This window comes from Castor canadensis, chromosome 2 (assembly GCF_047511655.1).
Source record: "Castor canadensis chromosome 2, mCasCan1.hap1v2, whole genome shotgun sequence".
In the NCBI taxonomy this organism is placed as follows: Eukaryota; Metazoa; Chordata; class Mammalia; order Rodentia; family Castoridae; genus Castor; species Castor canadensis.
Window position 1 is genome coordinate 85,598,454 of NC_133387.1, and position 24,253 is coordinate 85,622,706.

The 24,253-nt window shown below is 42.0% G+C and overlaps 1 protein-coding gene across 2 annotated transcripts in view; it reads left to right on the forward strand.

The window, feature by feature from the left end:
* Positions 1-24,253, forward strand: part of Snx10 (sorting nexin 10) — a 64,039-nt gene that overhangs the window by 22,181 nt on the left and 17,605 nt on the right. For both annotated transcript variants that reach the window (XM_074065171.1, XM_074065172.1), the window contains exon 2: positions 17,529-17,575. In XM_074065171.1, the coding sequence (XP_073921272.1) occupies positions 17,552-17,575 (24 nt within the window). In that variant the 5' untranslated portion in view covers positions 17,529-17,551. The remainder of the gene's footprint in view (positions 1-17,528; positions 17,576-24,253) is intronic.

A 24,253-nucleotide genomic window follows, 5' to 3' on the forward strand; every position in this document is an offset into this window, starting at 1 on the left:
TCTGCTGCAACTGCCACTTCTCTGCTGCTGCTTCCAACATCCTCTTGTGTTATCAGCTCAGACCACTGTACTAATACTGAAGATCAAAAGCAAGGAAAGACCATGAAACGTCCCTTTTGATTGGGCCTAATGTTGCAATACCAGGGACAACACAGGAGGTCGTTTTCTAGTTGGCTCAGAGTGAGCTGAACAGCCTGCTTATATAGTCAGAAAGGGGGTGTGGCAAGGCCATCAGCACCAATCATGGCACAGTCTCTCATGCAAATGAGGGACCACACTTGCACCAATCACAGCAGTCCCTCATGCAAGTGAATGACTGTTTATGCCAGTCATATACTTTATGCTGGGCCACCAGGGGACACAAGTGTGCTCCTCCTCTGGCCTGGATGGAAATGGCTGCAGGGCCATCCAGAGTTCACCGAGGCTTGTGATGACAAGAAATCTGGCATAAACTGTTTGAAACAGTTGTGGCTGGGACAGTGGCTTCAGGAGCCAGAGTTGTGCTTTGGCAGCAAGTAGCTGTGGTTGCCATGTAGCTTCTTCAAGGTGTATGAGGAGTGTTCAGAGCAGCTGGTGGCTAGCATGAGGGCAGTCTGCTGGCTGCTTGACTGATGGTCCTTCCTTCAAAGCAGCCGGAGGAGAAGCTACCAACTGGGGAGTCAAATCACCCAGCCACCCAACCTCTTAGCTTATTTAAAGGGAAAATAAACATTAAAAGGGGTGCTCAGGATGAAGACTTACACTGGCATTAGTAGTGCTTTGACAACGCCTGACTCCTGCCCCAGTGCTCCAGGGAGAGGGGACCCCTCCAGTCTGTCTCAGAGTTGGAAAGGTGTGTCAGTGAGGCCTAAGACCAAGGAAGCTGTTACCTGTCAGGGTCTGATACCTCCACAGACTTGTATTGGGTTGGGCTTTGCTCTCTTCTAAACTATCTTGATTTGTTCTGTAGTTCTTGTTTTTCTTCTAAATGTGAATCCTGCATCAGGAATTAGGTGTTGTTTTGACTGTTCAGAACTGAATAAAAATACAATCTGATACGCCAGCTAAGGCAGACAGAAATGTCCAAAGCTGCTCCAGAGAGGAAGCCAGGGATTCACTTCCCAAGGCTGTTTTCTTTCCTTGTGATTGGCTTTTCCTGATTCAGCAAAAGAGGAATAGAGATGACTCTTGTTCATTTTCTGTTTGTTATTTGTACTTATGTCTTTATATTTTTAAATCATAGAAGTTACATATATATTTAAGTTGTTAGCAGTCCTTATACGTATAAAGTCAAACAATTAAAGCTCCCCTCCCTTAATTCTTTGGCATGTATCTCTCTGGAATCTTTGTTATATGTATGTGTTTATAATTGTGTTACTAGTTTTTACCCCCAAACTGGGTCCTTTTTCATTCTCAGAATTGTGGTATCGATAATGAGCAGTGAAGGAGACTTTTTTGTTGGCGAAGAATAGGAGATAAACTCACAAATCAACTTCACCACTGGGGGTTGGGAGGTTAAAGATATAGAATAAAAGAAATGAAGGGAAGGAATAGGCTAACAGAAGAGCATGCGTTTTCACTCTTTTTACAGTTCTGTCTACTTGTTGCCATGGCAATTGTCAACTGTCATGGCACTGGGAGAGTGTCATTTAGCATGCTGGGATTATAATGGAGTCAGAAGTCATCTGGTGATTACTCTGGCAGCCATCTTAGATCTGGCTGGTTTTGGTTGGCCCACCTGAAGAGGAACTTGTGACCTACAGGTCACAGGTTTATCTAGAGATAAACAAGATTAGGGTAGGTAAACTTTAGCTCAGTCACCTAGTCTGTACTCAGGGTAACAAATGTATTTGTGCACACTTGCACCATGGACTCGCAGCACACATTGATGGCAGTTTGCTGTCACCACTGTATGCATCATGACTCTCCCCATCTCAGTACTCACAGATTTGTATTCCACTACTGTGGCCTATTTTATGTAATCATTTCCTTCCTAACGGGCACTTGGATTGGCTCAGCTTTGTCAATTATAAACACAGCTCCAGCCAGCAGCCTTTCTTTCACTTGTGGGTTTGAGTCCCAGGGCTGATCTTTCTGAAGGATTCCTTCCTAGAAGAAGGAAGGGGTGCTGGTCCAATGGTGTGTGAGCTGTAGACTTCAGCCAGTAACCCCTAGTTCAGATAAGGTGTCTTCTGTGTCCATTTCCTGTTTACACAGGCAGGCAGAACAGCTTGTAGTGCAGAGTCCCATGCCCAGGCAGTGTTATTCCACAGAGATGGTACTTCCCCTAAATTTTGACCTTTTCAAATTTATGAAGGTGCGACCTGTTACCTTGACTTTTGCATCAATCCAGATGTGCTCGCAGAGAACTTCACTGTGCCACCTTTGCTTCTAGAATGTAGACTGTCTTGGCTTTCCTGCCTTCTCCTTAGAGTATTTGGGTTTTCTTAATCTTTGGACTTTGAATTACTGATGACATCATATGATTAGCTTTCTTTGAAAAAGACTTCTGCTGATCTTGTTTCATTTGGTCGGTTCTGTGCTCTTCCATTGAGCCCTTCCTGGCTAGCCTATCTTCGCCAAGTGTGCCTTTTAGATTCAGTGTTCCTAAGGTTTTGTTGAGGCTGGAATTCAATCACACCAAGAGGTTGTGAGTGCTCCCTGCTGACCACGGGCACTCTCGTGACTTCATTGTCCTCTCTGTTAGCAGTGACTTCTGTTAAGGGGCTGAACAAGTCAAAGTTTTTTCAGTTGTACTTTACCAACTCATTTTAAATTGGACTCCGGCATGTGTTAGGCCAGCAGTTGTCTTTGTGACATGTATTACTCATTTTATTGTCCCTCTACTTCATCGCCTGTGTCCTTCCTAGCCTCCTCTACACTATGACAGACATCACTGATAATGTCCCTTTCCCACTGAGCTAGCAAACCCTTGGGATCTTCAACACGCTAGTAGAATTGGTACAATTGAGGACCCAGGAAAACCCTGTCAGGGTCTACACTTGGGAGGCAATTCCAGAATTCTGGGATGAATGGCACCCAGATTTGTGGAGTTCTTGTATTGAAAAAGAAGGTTAGGCATCTTACACAAGATTGCTAGCTTTTTGCTTTTTATATAAAAGTCATAAAAACCTGCCTACCCTTATCAGGTATTCCTTTTGGTATCCCCAAAGTAGGAAAATACAATCTCAGAATAAAGGAGAGTCCTTTAAAATGAGAGATTTTAGCGTTATAAAAAATTTAAAGCATTGTTTTTCTTTTTCCCATTTTCCTGTGGGCCCTTGAAAACTTGGTCATGGTCCTAAGGGCCATTTAGGAACCCTGTTGTAAGGTTCAGTCTGCTAAAGGTTTTTTCTTCATATTTTGGGGTCCTGAGTCACTATAATTAAGTGGGAAATACTTGAAGCTGTGATCATTTCCACTCTAGATTTCCATGAAGAAAGTAGAATGGTACTCACATGCCCCATTCCTGAGAGTGCTAAGGTTAGGATCCTAGAAGATTTGAAATTGACCTCTAAGGGCTTGTTTAGGTGTTGGACCTGTTCTTTTGCCTTTCCCAATGCAGTATTAAAGTTAAAGGTATATTTCTGGGTTTTGCCTTTAATTTTTTTCTACTAAAATTTGCCAAGTATAAATTTATATTTGGCCTGGCAGAGTGGCTCAAGTGGTAGAATACCTGTCTAGCAAGCCCGAGGCCCTGATATCAAGTCTTAGTACTGCCAGAAAAATTTATATTTGACTGATTGGTATACAGCTTCATAATACTGAGCATATAGAGGGCATTTTATTGGTTCACACTTGAAACAAAATTAGATAAAAAATATGTGTATTCTTTTAAAACTAAAACCATATTAAAAATAAATGCCAGGGGGTCAGGTACAGATATTTATCTCTATGGCCTTTGAAAGAGATTGTATTGTGAGGGGAGCAGTGACAGAGGTGACTCCATTTTGGATGAAGGATATATTTTTAGAAACAGACGTCTAAAGAGGCATGAGAAGTAGACTTCTCAGAGAAATAAAATAACAGGCCTCTTACCAAGATAACAGAATGCAGCTACACGATGTAGGTGGTGGGCCCCAAGGCCAGGATGAGCTGATCAGACCTTCCTGGAATGTTCTGTTCCACAAGGATGGGGCCGGATAGGTGGAGAGTTGACTAGATGTCAGCCAATCACAAGTATGGTTTCAAGACAGAGTAGTTGGACTCAGGCTAGCCAGAGCCCTATGTCACTCCTAGACTCCAGCTATACTACAACTTTAGCTTTCCTAAGCCCCTCCCATGCGGGAGCTTTGCTGTCTTTTCAGTAAACCTTGTGCTTGCTTTGCTCTTAACTCCTGATCCAGAGTCTTCAATCATCTACTTTTCGAGGACATGAACTCGGGATCAACAGTCCAGTATGGGTCCCACTTAGTTGGTGGTAAGACCTTAAACAGTTCCAAATCTGGAAGAGAAATCATGAGCACTTTAATTAGGCCAGTGCCTTGGAGGCTGAGGGGAACAGACTTAGGAGGCATTGAGAGGGGGATTGTCAGGGCTTGGTCGTTTGGAAAGGATGGATAAAGAAGGAAAGACAGTTTCTAGGATTCTTGCTGGAGTCATTGTAGAAGCTTTTTAAAAGCTATAGTTACTTCTGTTTGCAGTGTTTCCATAAAATCAGGAAAAAGGCCCTTACAGGTGATCTCTCTTTCCTACCAACTCAAGGGATGTCACAAATGAGGTGGGCATATGAAATTGTAAGTGCTGTTCAGTGGGTAAATTTGTAGGGCCCCTGTTACCCCTATGTCCTTCCATGTCCTGACTGAAAATTCTCAGAGTGCCTTGGCCTCATCGTGACCAGGCCAGTGACAGGTTTTTCCTGGTGGTCTTTAACTTAGGGACTTGAACATTCCAGGGCACTGATAAGGATGTCTAGGCTGTTTCCCAAGACACTTAAAGAAACTGGCCTGCCCTGAGCCAAATTCCTTACACCCTTAGATAAACTTCACACCCTGGTCCCCAGCCACAGATGTACTTGGGAGGAACATTTGTCTCTGTCCATTGCAGTGACACTGCAGCCACTCTGCAAGTAACTTCCCTAGGAACACTGGACTGATCTCCTGGTCTTGAGTGCTGTTTGCTTTGGAGTCCCAGCCATCGTCACCTAGGAAGAGCTGGGGTACCCCCGAGGGAGCTCCCCAGCAGTCACTCTCGGAGTGACTGTAGACACAGGTTTGGCTGGACTAAACCAAGGGTTCCAGGGAAGGGGAGAGTGGGGAAGCCAGGGCCTAGCTAAGACAGAGCTGCTGAGAGGGGTGTACCCATGTACGTTGGCTGGCTCTCAGAAGAGAGTTCCTGAGGTCTAGTGGAAGGAAGGGTTAAAAGAGGAGATGGCATGGGAAAGTGGCGTCAGATCCGGGTAGTGAGGAGAGAACCCTGGGGAATGGGTGATGCCTGGAGAACCTTCAGCTGGGGTAGACACGTGGCTCAGTGGATTATGGTGCTCAGGACAATATGGCTATGAGTGACATGGGTTAAGCTCACAGTTTTTAAAAAATGGCTTTATTGAGCTATGATCCATATACTGTATAGTTCATCTGCTTGAAGTGTACAGCTCAGTGGTCTTTAGTGTATTCCCAGATACATGTGACTATTGCCTCAGTCAGTTACAGAATATTTTTATTACCTCAAAAAGAAACAGTCTTTTAGCTATCACTTCTCTGTCCTCCCTCAGGTTCCCCCTTTCATCCCCAGCCTAAGCACCCGGTATTCTAGATCCTGTCTCTGTAGGCATCTCTGTTCTGGACTTTGATGTGAACGGAGTGCCATGATAAGGGGACTGCGATTCACTTCCTTCACTTAGTGTCATGTGTTCACAGCACTTCAGAGTTACAGCATGTATCAGAACTCCATTCCCTTTCAGTACTCCATTTTCTGGACAAACCACGTTTTGCTTGTCTCTTGATGGAATATGGAATTTGTTTGTACTTTCTTTTTTTTGGCAATACTGGGGTTTGATCTCAGGGCCTCATGCTTGCTAGGCAGGCACTCTACCACTTGAGCCACTGTACCAGCCCTTGTTTCTACTTTTTGGGTATTATGAATTAAATTGTTGTGAATATTCACGTACAAGTTTCATGGGCTTGTTTAATTTCTCTTGGATATATACCTATGAGTAGGTTTGCTGAGTCAAGTGGTAACTCTGTAATTGTTAAAAAATTGCCGAACTATATTAGAAGGTGCTATACTATTTTTTTGTGTCCACTAAGGTTTCCAGTTTCTCTGTATCTTTGCCAAAATTTATTTCCGATATTTTTTTTTTGCTTCTAATCAGCCTAGTGAGAATAAAGTGTTATTTTTCTGATGGCTAGTGATGTCAAACAACTTGCCATGTGCTTATTGGTCATTTGTGTGTCTTTCTTGCAGAAATGTCTGCTCAGGATCATTTGAATTAAGATGTCTTTTTATTATTGCATTGTAAGAGATCTTTATATATCCCATATATAAGTCCCTTATCAGACATACAACTTGCAAATTTTTTTTCATCTTCTGGGTTGTCTTTTTACTTTCTTGATGGTATCTTTTGAAGCACAGAATTTTTGCTTTTCATGAAGTCTGATCTATTAAATTTTTGTTGTTTATGCTTTTGGTGCCATCTAAAAATCTTTTGCTAAATCCAAGCACTGGAGATTTACTCTCTGTTTTCTTGTAAGTGTTAGTGTTTGCTCTGATATTTAAGTCTTTGATCCATTTTGAGTTAGTTTTTGTGTATAGTAGAAGGTAATTTCATTCCTTTGCCTGTGGCTGTCCACTGGTCCCAGGCTCCATTTGTTGAAAAGACTCTTCTTCCCCCAAACACAGGTGTTTTGGGCACCTGTGTCAAGAACCTTGACCACGGAGGTAAGGGCTTGCTTTGGAACTCTCAATTGTCTTCTGTTGATCTGTTTGTTTAGCTTTGTGTCAGTAGCACACAGTCTACATTGCTGTTGCTCTGCAGTAAGTTTTGAAATTGGGAAGCAATTTCAAAAGCAAATTTCCTACTTTGTCCTTTGCAGGATTGTTTTGGCTGGTCTAGGTCTCTTGGGACTCACATGCATTTTTTGCAATCAGCATGTCAATCTGTATAGAGAAATCAGTTGGGATTAGTGATTATATTGAGTCTACAGACCAGGTAGACAGTATTGTCATTATTTTTCTTAATAATAATTGTTTCTTTATGGGAGTACAAACTTGTTTTTTGGTAGGACTGGAGTTTGAACTCAGGGCTTTGTGCTTGCAAAGCAGGCATACACCTCATTTTTCTCTGGTTAGTTTGAAGACAGGGTCTCTTGAGCATTTGCCCTTAAACTATTTACTTCAGCTGGCCTTGAACTGTGATCCTCTTGATCTCAGCCTCTCCAATAGCTGGGATTGTAAGTGTGAGCCACCAGCACTTAGCAATATTGCCGTCTTAATGATAAGTTTTCCAATCCATGATCACGGATGATTTTCCATTTATTTAGCTCTTCTTTAATTTCTCTCAACAATGTTTTATAGTTTTCAGAATACACATTTTGGACTTTTTTTTTTTTTTGAAGTGTTGGGAATTGAACCCAAGGCCCAGCATATGGTAGGCAAGTGCTTCATCACTGAACCACATCCCTACCCCTTTAAAAATTATTTTTAAGTTTTGAGACAGGGTCTCCCGAACACTCTCAGTCTGGCCTCAAATTTGCAATCTTCCTGCCTTTGCCTCCCAAGTGTGTGCCACTATATTTGGTATACTTCTTTTGTTATATCTCTCTTTCCCCTCCCTATCCCTCCATATCCCCCCCCCCCCCTGCCTCCAGCTTCTCTACCTGGTACTGGGAATGGAACCCAGGGCCTCATGAATGCTAAGCCCATGCGCTTCCACTGAGCTATATCTGCACCTCCTCTCCTTTGGGTGTTATCTTTTCGGTAGTACTTTGATGGGAAGTTGCGGTAGTACTTCTGCAAAACCTCCTTGCTAGCCACAGGGTAGAGGGAGCAGCATTAAAAAAAAACTGTCCTTCTGGTTGTTGGCAGGAGATCCTGGGTTCCCAAATTTTAAGCCTCAAATTAGGCCTATCATCACATTCATGACCATAAATGGAACTTGTAATGCATTTTGTAGAGCACAGCAGGTTAGTGGTTTCATGGATTTATGTGTTATGAACTAGTATTTTTTAAGATTACTGATAAACCTTAAAAAGTAACATCACTGACCTTTCCTCTTTATTTTTATTTTTGTGATAGCGGTAGAAAAACTGATATGGCAGTTTTATTTGCATTTCAAACTTTAACTGCATTTCAGACTTTTGCTTATTTTTCCATCCTAGTTTGCCTTTTTTTTGCAAGTTCTGAGGTCAAACTGAAGGAGAGCAGCTGGGAAAGTGTGTGTGTGGGGGTGCACTTTCCTGTTTTGGTGGAGCTCTATTTTCTTTCTCTTTTTCTTTTTGGTTGAGTTCTTCTGATTGCACAACTTGGGGTTTCCCTCAAGCTACCTCAGGTAAAATGGAGTTTTTCTTAAGGAGATACTTGCTGGAAGCTTAAGCTTCTAGTAAAGTCAGGGCCTGGGCCACTGGGGCTGGCAGTTGACTTCAGCAATTGACGTGGGCTCTTGCCATTCAGTTTCTTTGGTGGCCAATGTCTTTGGTCTTTAATCTCTTATCTGCATATGGCTTCTGTGGACAGATAACCTCTGGTTCCTCAGAACTCCAGCTGGAACATCTTTATCGCTCCAGTTTCTCTTTCATCACTTTCCAGCCTTGGTTCCTAAAGAGCTGTCAAGTCTTCCAGAGTGTCTTAGGCCATCACCCAACCTGTTTTCTTTGTGCCAGGCTTTGCAATGGCACCTGGCTACCTTGCAGATTGGCTTTCCTGGGGTCCCCACCCACCCTTGATGTGGTCACTCATGCCCAGGGAGGGTCACAAAAGCAAGGTTACCTGTAGAGCTGCCCCTGGAACAGGATCCAGGGCCTCCCCCCAAACATGCCTTGTGTAGTGCAAAGGGCACAGGCAATAATGAGAGTTGATGTGAAGAAAACTGCTCTCACTAAACTTTGAACTTAAATTAACTTCGCTGATGAAATATCCTTAAGACACAAATGTAAGAAGTTGGTGATTTTTAAAAGTTTAAGTAGAAAATACCTGAACATTGCAAGAGAAAATGAAATACAGAAAGAGTGAAGTTAACTTGGTTGCGTTTGTTTTTTTGAGGGGGAGGTTATCTGAGCCCATTTGGTTTTACTTTCTTTTTAAAAATGTATGTTTTTCTGACTTTAAAAGTAACAGATGCATTGTAATCTTTTGGAAAGATGCAGAAAAGAAGAAAGTAAAAGCAGTTATAATTCCATTGCTCAGAAATGACTTTGTCATTGTATAGGATCCAGTTTTTAAATAAATAAGTGAAGAAATACATATAAACTTAAAAAAAAATCACTGAACAATAAGGTTTTACCAGTATTCTTCTAGAAGATGATTTATAATGGCTACAAGGTAGTCTATTATTTATCTGGGCCATAATTAATTTTTTCTGATTTACATCTGGATATTTAGATTTCCATTTTCTTTGGTTAAAAAAAACCACACTGTGAACACTATTACAAATATTTTACGTATACTGCACTGATTTTTTTTAGGTTGAGTTTTCAGAGGTCAAGTTACTGTGTGAAAGAATAAAAGTAGTTTACAAATGCTTTTGAAATATATGGCTGAGTTATCTTTCAGAAGTATTGAAATAGTTCATATTCTTACAGGAATGTTTAGTTTCTATTTCTCATGATTCTTGCCAATAGGGAGTATTATGATTAAAGAAATCCCTAATTTTCTATCTTGTGTTTATTTGCACTTCTGATAATAGCAAAGTGAAGTTTTTAAGTAGATTGTTGAGCTTTTTTTTTTTTTTTCAAAAAGTTTAATTTTTAGTTGAGGTAGGAAGCACATAAAATTTACCATTTTACTGGTATTTAAGTGTAAGGTTCAGTGGTGTTAAATATATTCACAGTGTTGTGCAACAGGCTTCTATATCTTTTTCATCTGGCAGAACTGAAACCCTACCTCCAATAAACAAGAAAGCTCCATTTTCCCCCTAGCTTCTGTCTGCTTTCTATATGACTTTACTGTGTTAAATGCATGTATGTGGAATCGTAGGGGATTTGTCGTTTTGTGATTGAATTCTTTTGCTTAACAAAATGTCTGAAAGGTTGGTCCAAGTTGTAGCATGTGTTAGGACCATTTGGTTGTACGCATGCACCACATTTTGCTTATTGACTCATCCACTGGCAGATTGCTTCTGAATCTTGGCTATCGTGAGTAATTCTGCTATGAACATGAGTGTACAAATATATCTTTCAGTTTTTAAAAATACATTCCCAGAAGTAGTGTTGCTAGATCATGTTGGGAAATCTATTTTCAAGTTCTTTTAAGGAACCATTATATTGCTTTCTGTAGCAACTGTACTATTTTACCTTCCTACCAGCACAAGGGTTCAAATTTCTCTATATCCTGACTTACACTCACTAATTTTTTTATTTTTTATTTTTTTGTGGTTCTGGAGTTTATTTTTTTTTCTTTTTCTTTTATTATTCATATGTGCATACAAGGCTTGGTTCATTTCTCCCCCTGCCCCCACCCCCTCCCTTACCACCCACTCCGCCCCCTCCCTCTCCCCCCCACTCCCTCAATACCCAGCAGAAACTATTTTGCCCTTACTTCTAATTTTGTTGTAGAGAGAGTATAAGCAATAATAGGAAGGAACAAGGGTTTTTGCTGGTTGAGATAAGGATAGCTATACAGGGCATTGACTCACATTGATTTCCTGTGCTAGTCCAATGAATGTGAGATGATTTTTCATTGTGATTTTGGTTTACAGTTCTCTTAACGATTAATATGTTAGGCATCTCATTGCTGTGACAAAATACCTGATGTAACAATTTAAAAGAGGAAAGACTTATTTTGGCTGCCAGTTCCAGCGGTTTCAGTCCATAGTCCTTGGCTCTGTTCGTTCTAGGCCCCTGATGAGGCAGGGCATCATGGTGGTGGAAGCACGGGGCAGAGGTTACTCACCGCATGGCAGCCAGGAAGCTGAGAAGGAGAATGCCTATGCTAGCAGACTCTCCCCTTTTCCCCTTTTATTCCATCTTAGTCCCCAGCCTGAGGGTTGATGCTGCCCACATTCAGGGCAGGCCCTCCCCACTTAGTTAATCCTTTTTGGAAATGTCCTCACAGACCCAGCCAAAGGCCTGCTTCATTGATCTCCTAGGAGCTTCTTAATCTAGTCAAGTTGGCAGTCGACATTAACCATCATGATTGGTGAAGTTATGTGTGTTGTCGTATATTTGTCAGCCATTTGTGGATCATCTTTGGAGAAATGGATATCAGTCCTTCCCTATTTTTTAACTGGGTTGCTTGTCACAAGACAAAGTTACAACAAACTCAGTTTCAAAATGTAGTAGGTTTTTATTACTGATTCATGAATCAGGAAGCTTTTCATGTAAAGCTTTAGATAAGGTGCTCTGAGCTGAGCAGTGGAGGTTGGCTTCATGGGAAGAAACTGAAAAACTCATTTGAAGGAGTGGAGGAAGAGAAGGGCTGAAGAAAATCAAACAAGAGCCAAACAGTGAGTTGGCTGTTTCAGTTACTTCCCTTATAGAATTCAGATAGACTGGACCTGCTCATCATGCTGGCTCAAGATTAACTGGGCCTCTTCTGATCCTGTAAATCTCCTGTGGTTTTGAAAATAGGCCTGTTCCAAAGTTCATTTTGGCTATGTAGCACCTAATAGGAGTGACTTCATTCTGATTTCGTCAGTCCATTGGGCTAGTACAGAAACTCAGTCCAAATCAGGGACCTCATATAAATTTTATTTAACTACTTTTTGGTGTTCTGTTTGTTGGCACTGGGGTTTGAACTCAGGGCCTCATGCTTGCTAGGCAGGTGTTCTACCACTTGAACAATTCTGCCAGCCTTTTTTTGAGTTGGATATTTTCATGATATGGTCCCAAATAGTTTGGGAGCAAACTATTTGCCTGGGGCTGACTTTGAACCATGATCCTCCTGATCGCTGCCTTCTGAGTAGCTAGGATTACAGTTGTGAGCTGCCAGTGCCTGACTCCTCTTTGGTTTTTGATTGATTGATAACTTTTGCTCACTTTTACACAGAAATATTCTTTGGTGTGGATTTGTAAGAGCTTTTCATAAATTGAGAAATGTTAATCCTTTGTCATGTATGTTATAAATTTTTTTATTATTTGACATTTGTCTTTTTTTTTTTTTTTTTTTTTTTTTGGTGGTATTGGGATTTGAACATTGAGCCTCATGCCTGCTAAGCAGGCCCTCTACCACTTGAGCCATTCTGCCAGCCATTTTTTGTTTTTGGTTTTTTTTTTGAGGTAGGGTCTGAGAACTATTTGCCTGGGGCTTTGAACTGTGATCCTTTTCTGATCTCTGCCTCCCGAGTAGCTGGGATTGCAGGCATGAGCCACTGGCACCTGACTAACATTTTGTCTTTTTGAAACATACAGCAGGTTTAAATTTTATAACTATCACTATTTTATCATTTTTCTTTCCATTTATGTTTATGTAAGGGTGTAGAGTTGTTTACTCACCATAGTACTAGGACCAACTCCTGTGTGTCCCAGGAGACTCTTTGGAGCTGTCAGCGCAATGGCCATAGTATCGACTCCCCAGCACAGCCAGCCTTTCCCCTACTAGACTATGAACTGGTGAGGTCCATCTGTGGACAGGACACAGTCCCTGCCCCATGTGCTCTGGAGGAATCACTGTGCAGGAAATGGGGATGGGGTTTCCTCTTAAGGACCCCAAATCAACATAGCTTCTGAATGCTCCTGTAAGCAGCCATCCTTCTTGCCCCACTTTCTTAGCTACTCCTGGGACTGAGCCATGCTGTTAAAGTAGCCCTCACTGGGGTCCTCTCCCCGAGTGTTCCTAGAGCCTCTGCCTCACTCCTTTTTTTCCCTTAATCCCAAGACGCCTGTGACTAACTTTCTTTTAAAATAGCTGTGTTTGCTTTCCATCATTGTGACAAGTACCTGAGATAAACAACTTTTGAGAAAGAAGGTTTCTTTTGGCTCATGATTTCAGAGGTTTCAGTCCATGGCTGGTTGTTTCTGTTGTTTGGGGCCTGTGGCAAGGCAGCATATCATGGTGGGGAGTGTGTGGTAGAGGAAGCCTGTCAATGCATAGCAGTTGAGAAGTGAAAAAGGGAGGAAGGAAGAAGAAGGGTGGGGTTCCAATATCCTCTTTAAGAGCACATCCCTCATGACCTAACTTCCTTGCCTTACACTCTCCCTACTCTTAAAGGCGTGCCACCTCCCAAAATAACTACACTGTGGGTACTGAGCCTCATACCTTTAAAATCTAAACTATAATGGTAGCTTTCTCTGGAGGCAGAATTGTAATGGGAAAGGCTATATGAAGATAGCATAATGAAACCCACCAACCATTATTTTACAAGGGGGATTAAGGGAATATAATAGAGGAGGTGACTTGTTCAAAGTACTCCATACGCTTTTATGGAATTACCACAATGAAACCCCTTGTACTATTAATATATGCTAATAAAAAAGAGGAAGAAGGAATTGTAATAGGAAAGGAACAGGGTGAGTGATGCCTTTCTCTAGGCACAATTGTCCCATAGTGGGGTCTCTTTAACATGAAAAGGTAGTGTGCTGCCATGATGGCTATAAGACTAAGTTGAAAATGCATTGGAATGATAGTGTCAAAGCAAGATGGTGAGACCTGGAGAGAAATACTAGAAACATGCATTTTTATTTTCTTTCTCCCCATCCCCCAGGCTCAGACCCCAGGTCTTGGAACTCAGTCCTACATCCCAAAGAGAGACAAGGTCAAGTGTTTTGTTTGAGGGTTGACAACTTACAACATGGCAAAGATATAAAAGTTGTTTCTTTTTATTCTTTTTAAAAATGCACTAATTTTCCTCTACTCCTAGAGGGGCCCTGCCACCATGGTGTTTGTTATGAATTCACCTGTACCTCCTGCCTGGGTGAGAAAAGCCCCAGCCCATCAGGAGCCCAACTTGGAACCATTTGTCCATGTCACACCATCATGGAGGCAGTGTCAGGCCTTGAAGACCTGAGTTGGGAAGCAGATGGGCTTGAGTTGAAACTAGACTTGAGCTCTCATTCACTTCAAGATCTTAGCAGCTAAATCTCTCTGATTTTCCATTTTCTGGCGTGTAAATGAGGATGCTCAAGTCTCCCTCATAGGAAGGGTGAGAAGTCGAATCTCACACATGAGAACATAGCTCTGCTCTGTTGGAGAGATTCAGTGAAATGGGGGAGACAGAATCTGTAAGTGTTATGATGCAAGTGAGGTCATGTTAGAGGGATGGCCCAACACGCAGTGGTGTAATGGGGGCAGGAGAGGGGAAGTGGTTTCTGTGCAGAATCAGGAAGGGGAGAGGAGTTTGTATGGTGTCTGGAAAAGGTGGTGGTTGGAGGGCAGAGGATTCTTCTAGGCTTAGAGGTTCAGCTGTGTACAGCACGTGGTGTGTGGGAGCTCAGATCCTGAGAAGGTACAACCCACCATTTGTATTTATCAGGAACGTAGTTCCTGAAAACTAGCACTCTGGAGCTGCTCCTCCTTCCAGCCTCTGCCCCGTTGCCCTGTCCCTGGGCCAGTTCCTCAGCCTACAATGTGTTTCTCTTTTTGCTTTCTTGGTAAAATCTCAGTGTAAGCTCTCCTTTGTGGTAAAGCCTTCCCCAACCCCAAGTCCCTTTACTCTTTAAAATTTCTTTATTTTTTCCCACATAATTTTTGTTATTTTTTCATTAAAATTGTTTATCTGCATATTGTAGTTGTACCAGGGTTACATTGTGACATTTACAACGTATCTTAGATACTCCCTAGTTTCCACCTCCATCTTTCTCTTTTATCCTCCCTCCCTCCTTCTTAGAACAGGTTCATCAGCTCTCAGAGTTCCATTTTCATACACGAATACGTAGCACTTCCACTGTATTCACCCTCCTTCACCCTTTCCTTATCCCTTCTCCCCTCCCACTGGTACCAACAGCCAGACAGAACTTGTTTTATCATGTTATTTTTTTTTAACTTAAAAAGTGCTATTTATTTATTTATTACATTTAAAAAATTATATTATTGTTATACTGGGCGTGACATTTACCAAAGTTCTTACAATATATCATAGTTGAATTCACCCCCTCCATCCTTCCCCTTTATTCCTCCCTCCCTCCATTCTTAGAATAGTTTCAACAGGTTTCATTTTTCCATTTTCATACACATAATAAATTCTACTTCATTCACCCTCCTACAGCCTTTCCCTGTATCCTCCCCCTCCCACTTGTACCAACCCCCAGATAGGTCCTGTTTTACCTTCCCGTTTTCTGTTTTTGAAAAAAAAAAAAGACACTGAACATTGTTTTAATTGTGGTAAAATGCACATAAGATTTACCATCTTAACCATTTTGCAAGTGTACAATTCAGCAGTGTTAAGTACATTTACAGTATTGTGCAACCAGTCTCCTCAACTCTCCTGTCTTGTGAAACTGGAACGCTGTACCACTAAACGACTTCCTGTTCCTTGGCAACCACCCTCCTACTTCTCTCTGAATTTGGCTTCTTAGGTACTCCGTGCAGCATTTGTCTTTTTGTGACAGTCTCATTTCATTTGGCATAATGGCCTCCAGGTTCGTCTGTGTTGTGTGTCCTTCCATTCTTGTCACAGGGTGCCCCCGTCCTGTTCTTTTATATTGTTCTCCCATTATAATTGTGAAGTCATTTCAACAGTTCTGAGTCTGCTGTGCTCTCCACTCTATATCCTGTCTCTAGATCAACACATGGCATGTGGTAGAAATTCTATATTTATTGAATAAATGCATGAATGAATGCACAAATCCCATCCCCAGTTACACACCCCAGCCTATCTTTACAGCCTACTCCCCACAGACCCACCTGTCTGTTAGTCTCCTGTCCTTTAAATAGCAGAAAATTTTTCTCTCACAAAGCTAGAGGCCAGACGTTCCAAGTCAATATGTTGGCAGAGCCATGCTCCCTCTGGAGGCTCCTTCCTTCCTTGCCTCTTCCAGCTTCTTGAGGCTGCATGTGTTCTTGGCTTGTGGCTACATCCCTCCTCCCTCTTCACATGGCCTTCTCTGTGTGTCTTCTCTTCTTCTTCTCCTCTCTTTCTTTTTCTCTTGTGGTACTGGAGTTTGAATTCAGGGCCTTGTGTTTGCTGACAGGTGCTCTACCACTTGAGCTATGCCTTCAGCCCTTCCTCTTCTTTCTCTTAAAAAGACACTTTAGATTTAGGGTCTACACCAGTAAGGTAAGATGATCTCCTCTGAGATCCTTAACTTAGTTATATTTATAAAGACCTTTTTAACAAATGAAGTCACATCACAGGTCCTGGGAGCTGGGAGATGTCATATCTTTTGGCTGTCACAATTCAGCTGTACCCTCTGAGAACCTCAGCTGATTTGACCTGATTATATCATCTCTTGACTGTAGGGCTTTTTGTCATTTTCTGTGTGTCACTGCCACACCTCTGTTCCCCTGGAAGGCCCTCTTTTTTTTTTTTTCCTTAAACTTTGAGATTCTCCCTTTCTCCTCTGCTTTCCCCATAAATCCCCTCAGGTGAAAGGAACTTCTTTCCCCTTGGAAACTCTCCTGCCTGCTATTCAGGGTGTGGTTTGCTCACCCTTTGGGGAGGTCCTTTCCTCAGCCTGCTGTGCGTTATTTTGTCAGTGACTTGTTGTGTGACTGGAGGCTAGAGTGAGTTCTGCTTCCTTGTGTTCATTACAGAACACATCAAAACATCAGTGGAGAGATGCTGGAAATGTTTGTAGATGACAATAAGCATTCAGAAAATGGGTTCAGACCTGTAAAAATAAAGGCAAATAGTGAGCTGTTATCATAGCTCTGGTGTAAGAATATATACGCATGGACATAGGCAGGGGATTTTAATTTCAAGCAGGGATCAGGTGTTGACTCCAATGAGCTTATGTAATAATGGGGTTTAAAGAACAACAGACAACCCCTGGGTCATGCAGGGCCGGGAATTAGATGGTAGGCTGGCTGTACTGACTGCAAGGTCATGGTGAAGGTCCTGACTCGTCCCCGTCCTTGGGCACCCCCATCTCTTGTCTGACCTGTGGCATGGTTGTATGTCACAGGAATGATCTGGTCCTTGAAGGTTTGGGTTTCCAGTAAAACTATCAGGGCTTTTCCCACTGATGGATCTTTGTAGACTTCATTCCCAATCCCATCTGTCTCCCATGTGCACTCCCCCTATGCACATGCCCCTCCCCCCACATTTCCAGCCTCCTCCCATTCTCTAAGGCTCCAGGTGCAACTGGCTTTGTGATTTGAGGGTCCATCTTCCTCCAGCTGCCTTGGACTGGCTATAGTCCAGACTCCCAGTCCCTGTTCTTCACCCTGATCCCATTAGCAGCGGACGGGAGTGAGGGAGGGGCAGAGCTTCACCTGGGAGGAACTGAGGGAGGCCATAGAGACATATGCATGCCAGTGTGGAGATTTCACATCACCTAGTATTGATACTTATTTTTCAGATTGGTCAGATCCTGTGCTGAAGATGTTTCCAGAACAACAGAAAGAGGTATGTTTGCACTTTGACTCATTACAGACCAGCTCTTCATTCACTAACCATAAACTATGGCATCCTAGAGGAAATCTATCAGAAGAACACAGTACCCATCCTACCGCGTGCTCCCCCACTCTCCACCAGAGGTGCGTCTATGCATCCAGTGACTAAGCTGTAGAACACTTGACCTCCCACTGCTTGTCAAAAGCATCTCTTTCCATGATTCAGAATTCTCCCAGGCTCTGCAGCCTACCTTTTGTCTTAAACATCTCCCTTGGTCTGATTTCTTGGTTTTCTACTCTCATGACACCCCTGAATCTTCCCAGATTTGGGTAGTAGCCCAGGGGAGCTATAATGGCAGATGCCATTAGTTTCAGTTGGTCCTGCTTTTTGCCTCTTGGATCTCTGGTGTTTTTATTTTAGCATAATTTGGGCAAGGATGTTCTTTCCTGACTACTGCTTTCCGACTACTACATTCTAAACCCAGCTTGCTGGAGGTTGAGTTAGTGTAGACATCCCTTGGTAGCCAGAGGGGATTGGTTCCATGGGACCCCCCCCTCCCCCCCGCCCATGGATGCCAAAACCCAAGGATGTGCAAGTCTCTTATGTAAAATGGCATAATATTTGCATATAACCTACACACATCCTCTTACATGGTTTAAGTCATGTCTAGATTACTTGTAAAGTCAAATGCAATGTAAGTGCTATGATAATGGTTGCTGTGCTTTATTATTTATGGAAAAATGACCAGAATAATCTGTGCATGTTTAATACAGATGTAAATTTTTCTTTTTGATTGTTTTTGATGTGTGGTTGGTCGAATCCTTGAATGCAAACTTCATGGTTACAGAGGGGCCTGCACACTTAGTCTCCATCTCCTCTGGGTATCAGTGTGGCTCAAAGTGCCCATAATAATCCTATCATTAGACTGTCCAGTGGCCAAATCCTCAGACAAAGAAAGACATCAGGCAGGACATTCCAAGTCTAGAGACCATCTCCCAGTCACCTAGGGACAAGTCTAGACCTCCAGGTGGGCAGGGTGGGTTCTTTCCACCTGCGTTGGCCTGACACCACTGGTCAGACTGTGTTACTACCAGCACTTTTCCAAAGGTACGGTTAAAAGTTTTCTCCTGGTGTGTGAGTATGGATGACTGCCCTTGAAAGCAACAAAGGCTGACTGTTGTTTACTTTAAATTAAGTCAGGATCCACTTAATCATGCCTGTAAGGGTCAAATGCATGAACACTGATTGTTCTAGAATCTAGACCAAGAGTGCAGTGTTTTTGTTTTACTTTGTTGTTTTGGTGGTAGTACTAGGGTTTGAACTCAAGGCCTCATGCTTGCTGGGCAGGTGCTCTACTACTTAAGCACACTCCTGGCCCTTTTTTAACTTTATTTTTCAGTATGGTTTTTATGTTTTTGCCCAGAGATGGCCTCACACTATGATCCAAGTCTTCCAAGTAGCTTGGATTATAGGACCATACCTGGCTTGTTGGTCTAGATGGGAGTCTTACTAACTTTTTGCCTGGGTCAGTCTCAAATAATAATTCCCCTCATCTCCACCTCATGGGTAGCTGGTATTACAGACATGAGATACCATGTCCAGTCCAGCACAGTGCTTTTGTGTAAGCACTTTCCACTCAGTGCCCAGAGATAGGAGACATTACGAATTAATCATGAGGTTGGCATGTGAATTAAGACCTACTTGCCACCTTTGTTCAAGGTGCAGATGACCTGGAGTGATGTCTCGGTTCTTCATAACTGGTAGTGCCAGCCTAGAAGTTTGATCTTTTTTTTTTTTTTTTGGAGATTTGGGAAATGCAGCCTCTTTTGTTAGAACAGCTTTATTACTATAATAAATCTAGCGAGAGGAGAAAAGGGAGTGAGAGTCTCCCTTGTTAAACACGTTCCATTTGCGCATTGGTTCCAATTCCCAGCAGAGCAGTATCCAAGCTGATGGATCTTCCCCATAAAAAGACCTTGGCATTGAGCCATTGTAAAATTAAAATGAATTCAGATTCATTCATGCATGCAGCTTTAATTTACAATTAAAATATTATGGTTACATATTTTAATAAGAATAATTAGATGGACCCAACTGAATCAACTCTTGTGTTTAATGAGACAGAACCCAGAATCCAAATGGAAAGGCAGGTGGCTGTGACAGGAGATGAGTTTCAGACAACATCTTTTGTGGACACAGACATTTTGGTTCTTTTTATATTCTGATGTTGAACATGAGCAATTTGATTTCTCTGCACCCTTGTCCCCAGCCTTGTTGAAACTCGTCTTCTGTGGTGTGTGAGCAAGCAGCTTCCTCTTGCAGGTCACGGTCAGTGTCATGGAGACTGATATCCTGGCCTTGAACCTGTTACTGCTTCCTCTGTGAAGGCACTAGACTTCTTCCTCTAGTTATAGCCATTGGTGTGACTAGGATGCTCCTTTTTATGGGATGAGACTGAGGGTGGGCTGTCGGGGTGTGTGGGGCTATGTATCTCCCTGCTCTCCTGGCTCATGATGGCTGCATTTCTCCCTTTGGAGACTTATACCTTTAGGACAGTAAGGATTTTTTTCCTCTTCAAAATGCACATACTTCATACTGGGGATAGATAACAGCAGCTCCCAGGCCAACAACTACCAGGTGTTGACACCTGAGTGACAATAAATCCCTCAGTTCTCAGCAAGGAATACCCTAAGTAGAGCAGGTCCAGGTGGCACAGGAGAGTTCCACTCACTGTGAGGACCCCACCACTGAAGGAGACAGGATGCTACAGAGGATGATGGATGGAATATGTTGCCATTTTGGATGAGTAGACTGTAGGTAAGATGAATGTGTTCAAGATACGCTTGTGTGACAGATGGTAACATTTTGGACTTGCCCTAGGAGAGGATGTCATTTTTTCTTTTGTTTTTGCAGTGCTAGGGATTGAATCTAGAGCCTTGAACCCTACCACTGAGCTATACTGCTAACCCAAGAGCATGGTTTTGATGTTGGGGTACTGACTGGAAACAGACTGGGGCTGGAACCACTGACTCTCATTAAAGAATAAGAGAATATTGCCTAGTACCTTTGGATACTGGGGACTTTGAGGGGAAGCAACATAACAAGATAAAACATTCTCTCACTCCCCCAAACCTAAATTTGTCCTTCCCCTTTCCTCCTTTTTTCCTAATGCCTTCCCTCTTCCTTTCTGATCTTAGTCACTGACATTATACCCAACTACTAAGTCTTCTCATTAAAAAAATAGTACACTTTTCATAGAGGGAATTTACATTTTTCTGTAAGAAAAGAAAACCAACTCAGATTATTTCCCAAGCAGAAACCAGGTTCCAGGGAACACTGCTCTCATTCTGAGCATGACATTTGTGTTGTAATCACTGAGCTAGTCCCAAAGAAAGATCTTTCTTTCATTTTATTTCCTTAGTCCATATTTCATTTTATTTGTTTTAAATTTTTTAAAAAAACTAATATCTTTTTTAATTATCATATTATTGTTGTATTAGGGGTACATTGTGACATTTACAAAAGTTCTTATATCTTAGTTGAATTCACCCCTCCATCATTCTCCTTTATTCCCCCCTCCCCCATTCTTGCAATAGTTTCAACAGGTCTCATTTTTCCATTTTCATACGTGTGTACATAGTATTTCTACACATCCACCCTCCTACACCCTATCCCTACATTCTCCCCCTATCCCCAGACAGGACCTAATTTACATTCCTGTCCTCCATTTTTGAAAAACAGACATTTTTGTTTGTTTAAGATATCTATACAGAGAGTCTCATGACATATCCATGTGTGTATATATTATAACCTACATCGCATTGGTTCATCCCCTCTATTTTTCTCCTTTCTACTTTGGTCATCTTCTTATGGTGATCTTAACAGGTTTAAATAGTCTATATTCATTGTTGTATAGAAAGTACATCAACCATATTCACCTTCTTTACTTCCTTCTTTTACCCTCCCCCTTCTGTTAGTGCCTTCCCCTTGTTTGACGTTTTTCATTCTTGTCCTTTGTTGTTTAGGTGTCTGTTGGTTGTTCAGTGGGATTTTTGCCCTGGTGTTAAACCACTTTGCTTAAGTCAATGTAAAACCCCCCGACACTGCACTTCCTCACCTTTTTCCGCTATTCTGTGTTGCTTAAGTTTTCAACGTTTTTCTTTGTATTTTGTTCCTACACATCTGTAGGAACAGATGTAATGTAGTTTGTCCTTATTCCATGTTTTAAAAGACTGTTCACTACAGAATATTGTTGGAAAAGTATTATGGAAAAAATACAAGTTTAGGCTACTTCTCCCCAGTCTTTTCCTATGCATATGTATATGTCATTTTTAGAAAATTGAGATCATGTAGAACTTATAGTTTACCTCTCTTCTAGCTCAATATTCTGATACATTTCAAAAAAATACCTTCCCAGCTGTGATTAAATTAGAAGTTGCTTTAAAAAAAGAGAGATTAGTGACTATAAATTTGTCTTCACATTTGTTAAGAAATGAACACAGGGTAACTTTATGTTGGAAAGAGCTGATAAACACTACCTCAGCCAGGTGACAACCAAAGTTACCATCAAAAATGGAAAGTCATGGTGACAGCCGGTGCCCTTGATACAACATAATAAAAAGGGCATTTACCTCTGCAGTCTTCCTTGCAACACTCAGACCCCCAGTCTAATCCTGAGACAAACACCAGACAAATCCTAAATGAGAAACTGTCTAGAAAAGACCTGACCAGTTCTCAGATTGTCAAGGTTGCTGAAACCAAGGGAAATCTGAGAAAGTGTCATAGCTAAGAAGAGCCTAAGGAGACCAGACCTCTCAGAGTAATGTGGTGTCCTGGATGGGGGGGACAGAGTTTCAGAAGAGCGTGTTGTGGGCTGATGGAGTGGTTCAAAGGGTAGAGTGCCTTTCTAGCAAGTGCGAGGCCCTGAGTTCAAACCCTAGTGCCACCAAAAGAAAAAAAAAAAAAAAAAAGCATGTTGCTTACGTTGGTATTTACCTAACAACAATGCAGTTACAGTGAAGTTGGGCATGGCCCAGTGTTTACTGTTGCTAGAAGAACCACTGGCTAGAATAAGTTTGAACAAGACAAACCTGACCTGGCCTTGCTGATCATTTGACTTTGGACCACTTGCCTAAGCTTTTGCTTCATTTTTCTCATCTATAAAATGAGGATTGTAATATTACTTAGCTCTTAGGATTGTTGTAAAGACAAAAGGAAAACGTGTGAAACAGTACAGTGGCTGGCACGTATGATACAGCTATTTTTTATTAATATCACAGCACGTACGATACAGCTATTTTTTATTAATATCATGTCACATGAGGGCTAAGGAAAAAAAAAGACATGCTTGGCATAAAGGTTGAAAGTGGGATGTGGGGGCCAGGGAAAAATGGTTCATTGAAAGCAGAGTGGTTATTACAAGGGACACAGCTATTAGATTTTTACAGAACCTAGCGTTCTCTCTTAGAAACCTGTTTTCATATGGACAGCAGTAAGGATCACTTGCTTAAATTTTTAATTCTACTCTGCCTTGCGTTTCCTTTCATACTAGATACAGTCATTAGGCATAAGAAGTCATTAAAGTGTTTAATAAGGTTATTAAATTGACTAACTGCGGCTGTGGAAGCCATTTCCATAGGAAATCCATCTGATTCCAGGTACGGAACACTGGGGCTGTCCTCTGTGGCTGACAGGCTGTCAACATTCCCTTGAAGGATGGTGGCCAGGTCGTGAGGGATGTATCTAATTAAGAGATTATAGGTGAACCTGGGCTGCCTGGGCGTGCTGCTCATAGCTGGAAGTATGGTGAAACTTCACTAATTCCTACTAATTACAGGGTGGGGGAGGAGAGGCCCATCTGAATTACAGAATATTTTAAAATAAATGTACTTTTATTACATTTGAGTGTATTTTAAGTCCAACTAGGCTAACAGATTGTTGCCTGGTACAAGTCTTAGGGGAAAAGTTATTGACGCCATCAGAATGATTTTCAATTATTTCTATGTAAATAGGCACTTCTGAGGTTCTTTAGGGTGCTGGAAACAGTTTGTTCTCATAGATCTGAAACATTGCTGGGCAGCCTTCTGCTGTTAATTGGCACACCCTTAGAGGAAGGGGCTTGTTAAATTAAGATAAACTTTAGGCCAGCTGTGAAATAACTTACATTAATATATGGAGTCCAAGAACCCATATGGATGAGGTTTTTATTTCAGCTGAAGTTTAATTTTGTTTTTTTTCCTCTGAAGACATTCATTTGTTCATTAATTGATATTAATGGAGTGCATTGGAGGCATCAGGCCCTCAGCTCTTAAAAGACAGGCACAGGACCAGGTAGACGAGGCCCCCAGGGGTGGCAGGGTGCTGGAGTAAGACTGTGTCCAGGGTATGCCTGGGGGTGGTAGGAGCCCAGAAGAGAGCCAAGCCAGTCAGAGTGGTGAATGTGAAAAGGGTTTGCAGAGGGAGCAGTGACCAAGTTGCATTTGAAAAATGAATTGGCGAGCTGGGGATGTAACCAGTGAAGTCCAGTGGTAGAGCACGTGTGTGGCACTCGCAAGGTCCTGGGTTCCATCCCCAGCACTGCAAAGAAGAGAACTGGAGTTAGAAAAAAATATATATATACATAAAGAAAAGGAAAAAAACTAAGTGGGCTGGGGACAGCAATTCGGGCAGGGAGAAGAGCATGTTCAAATG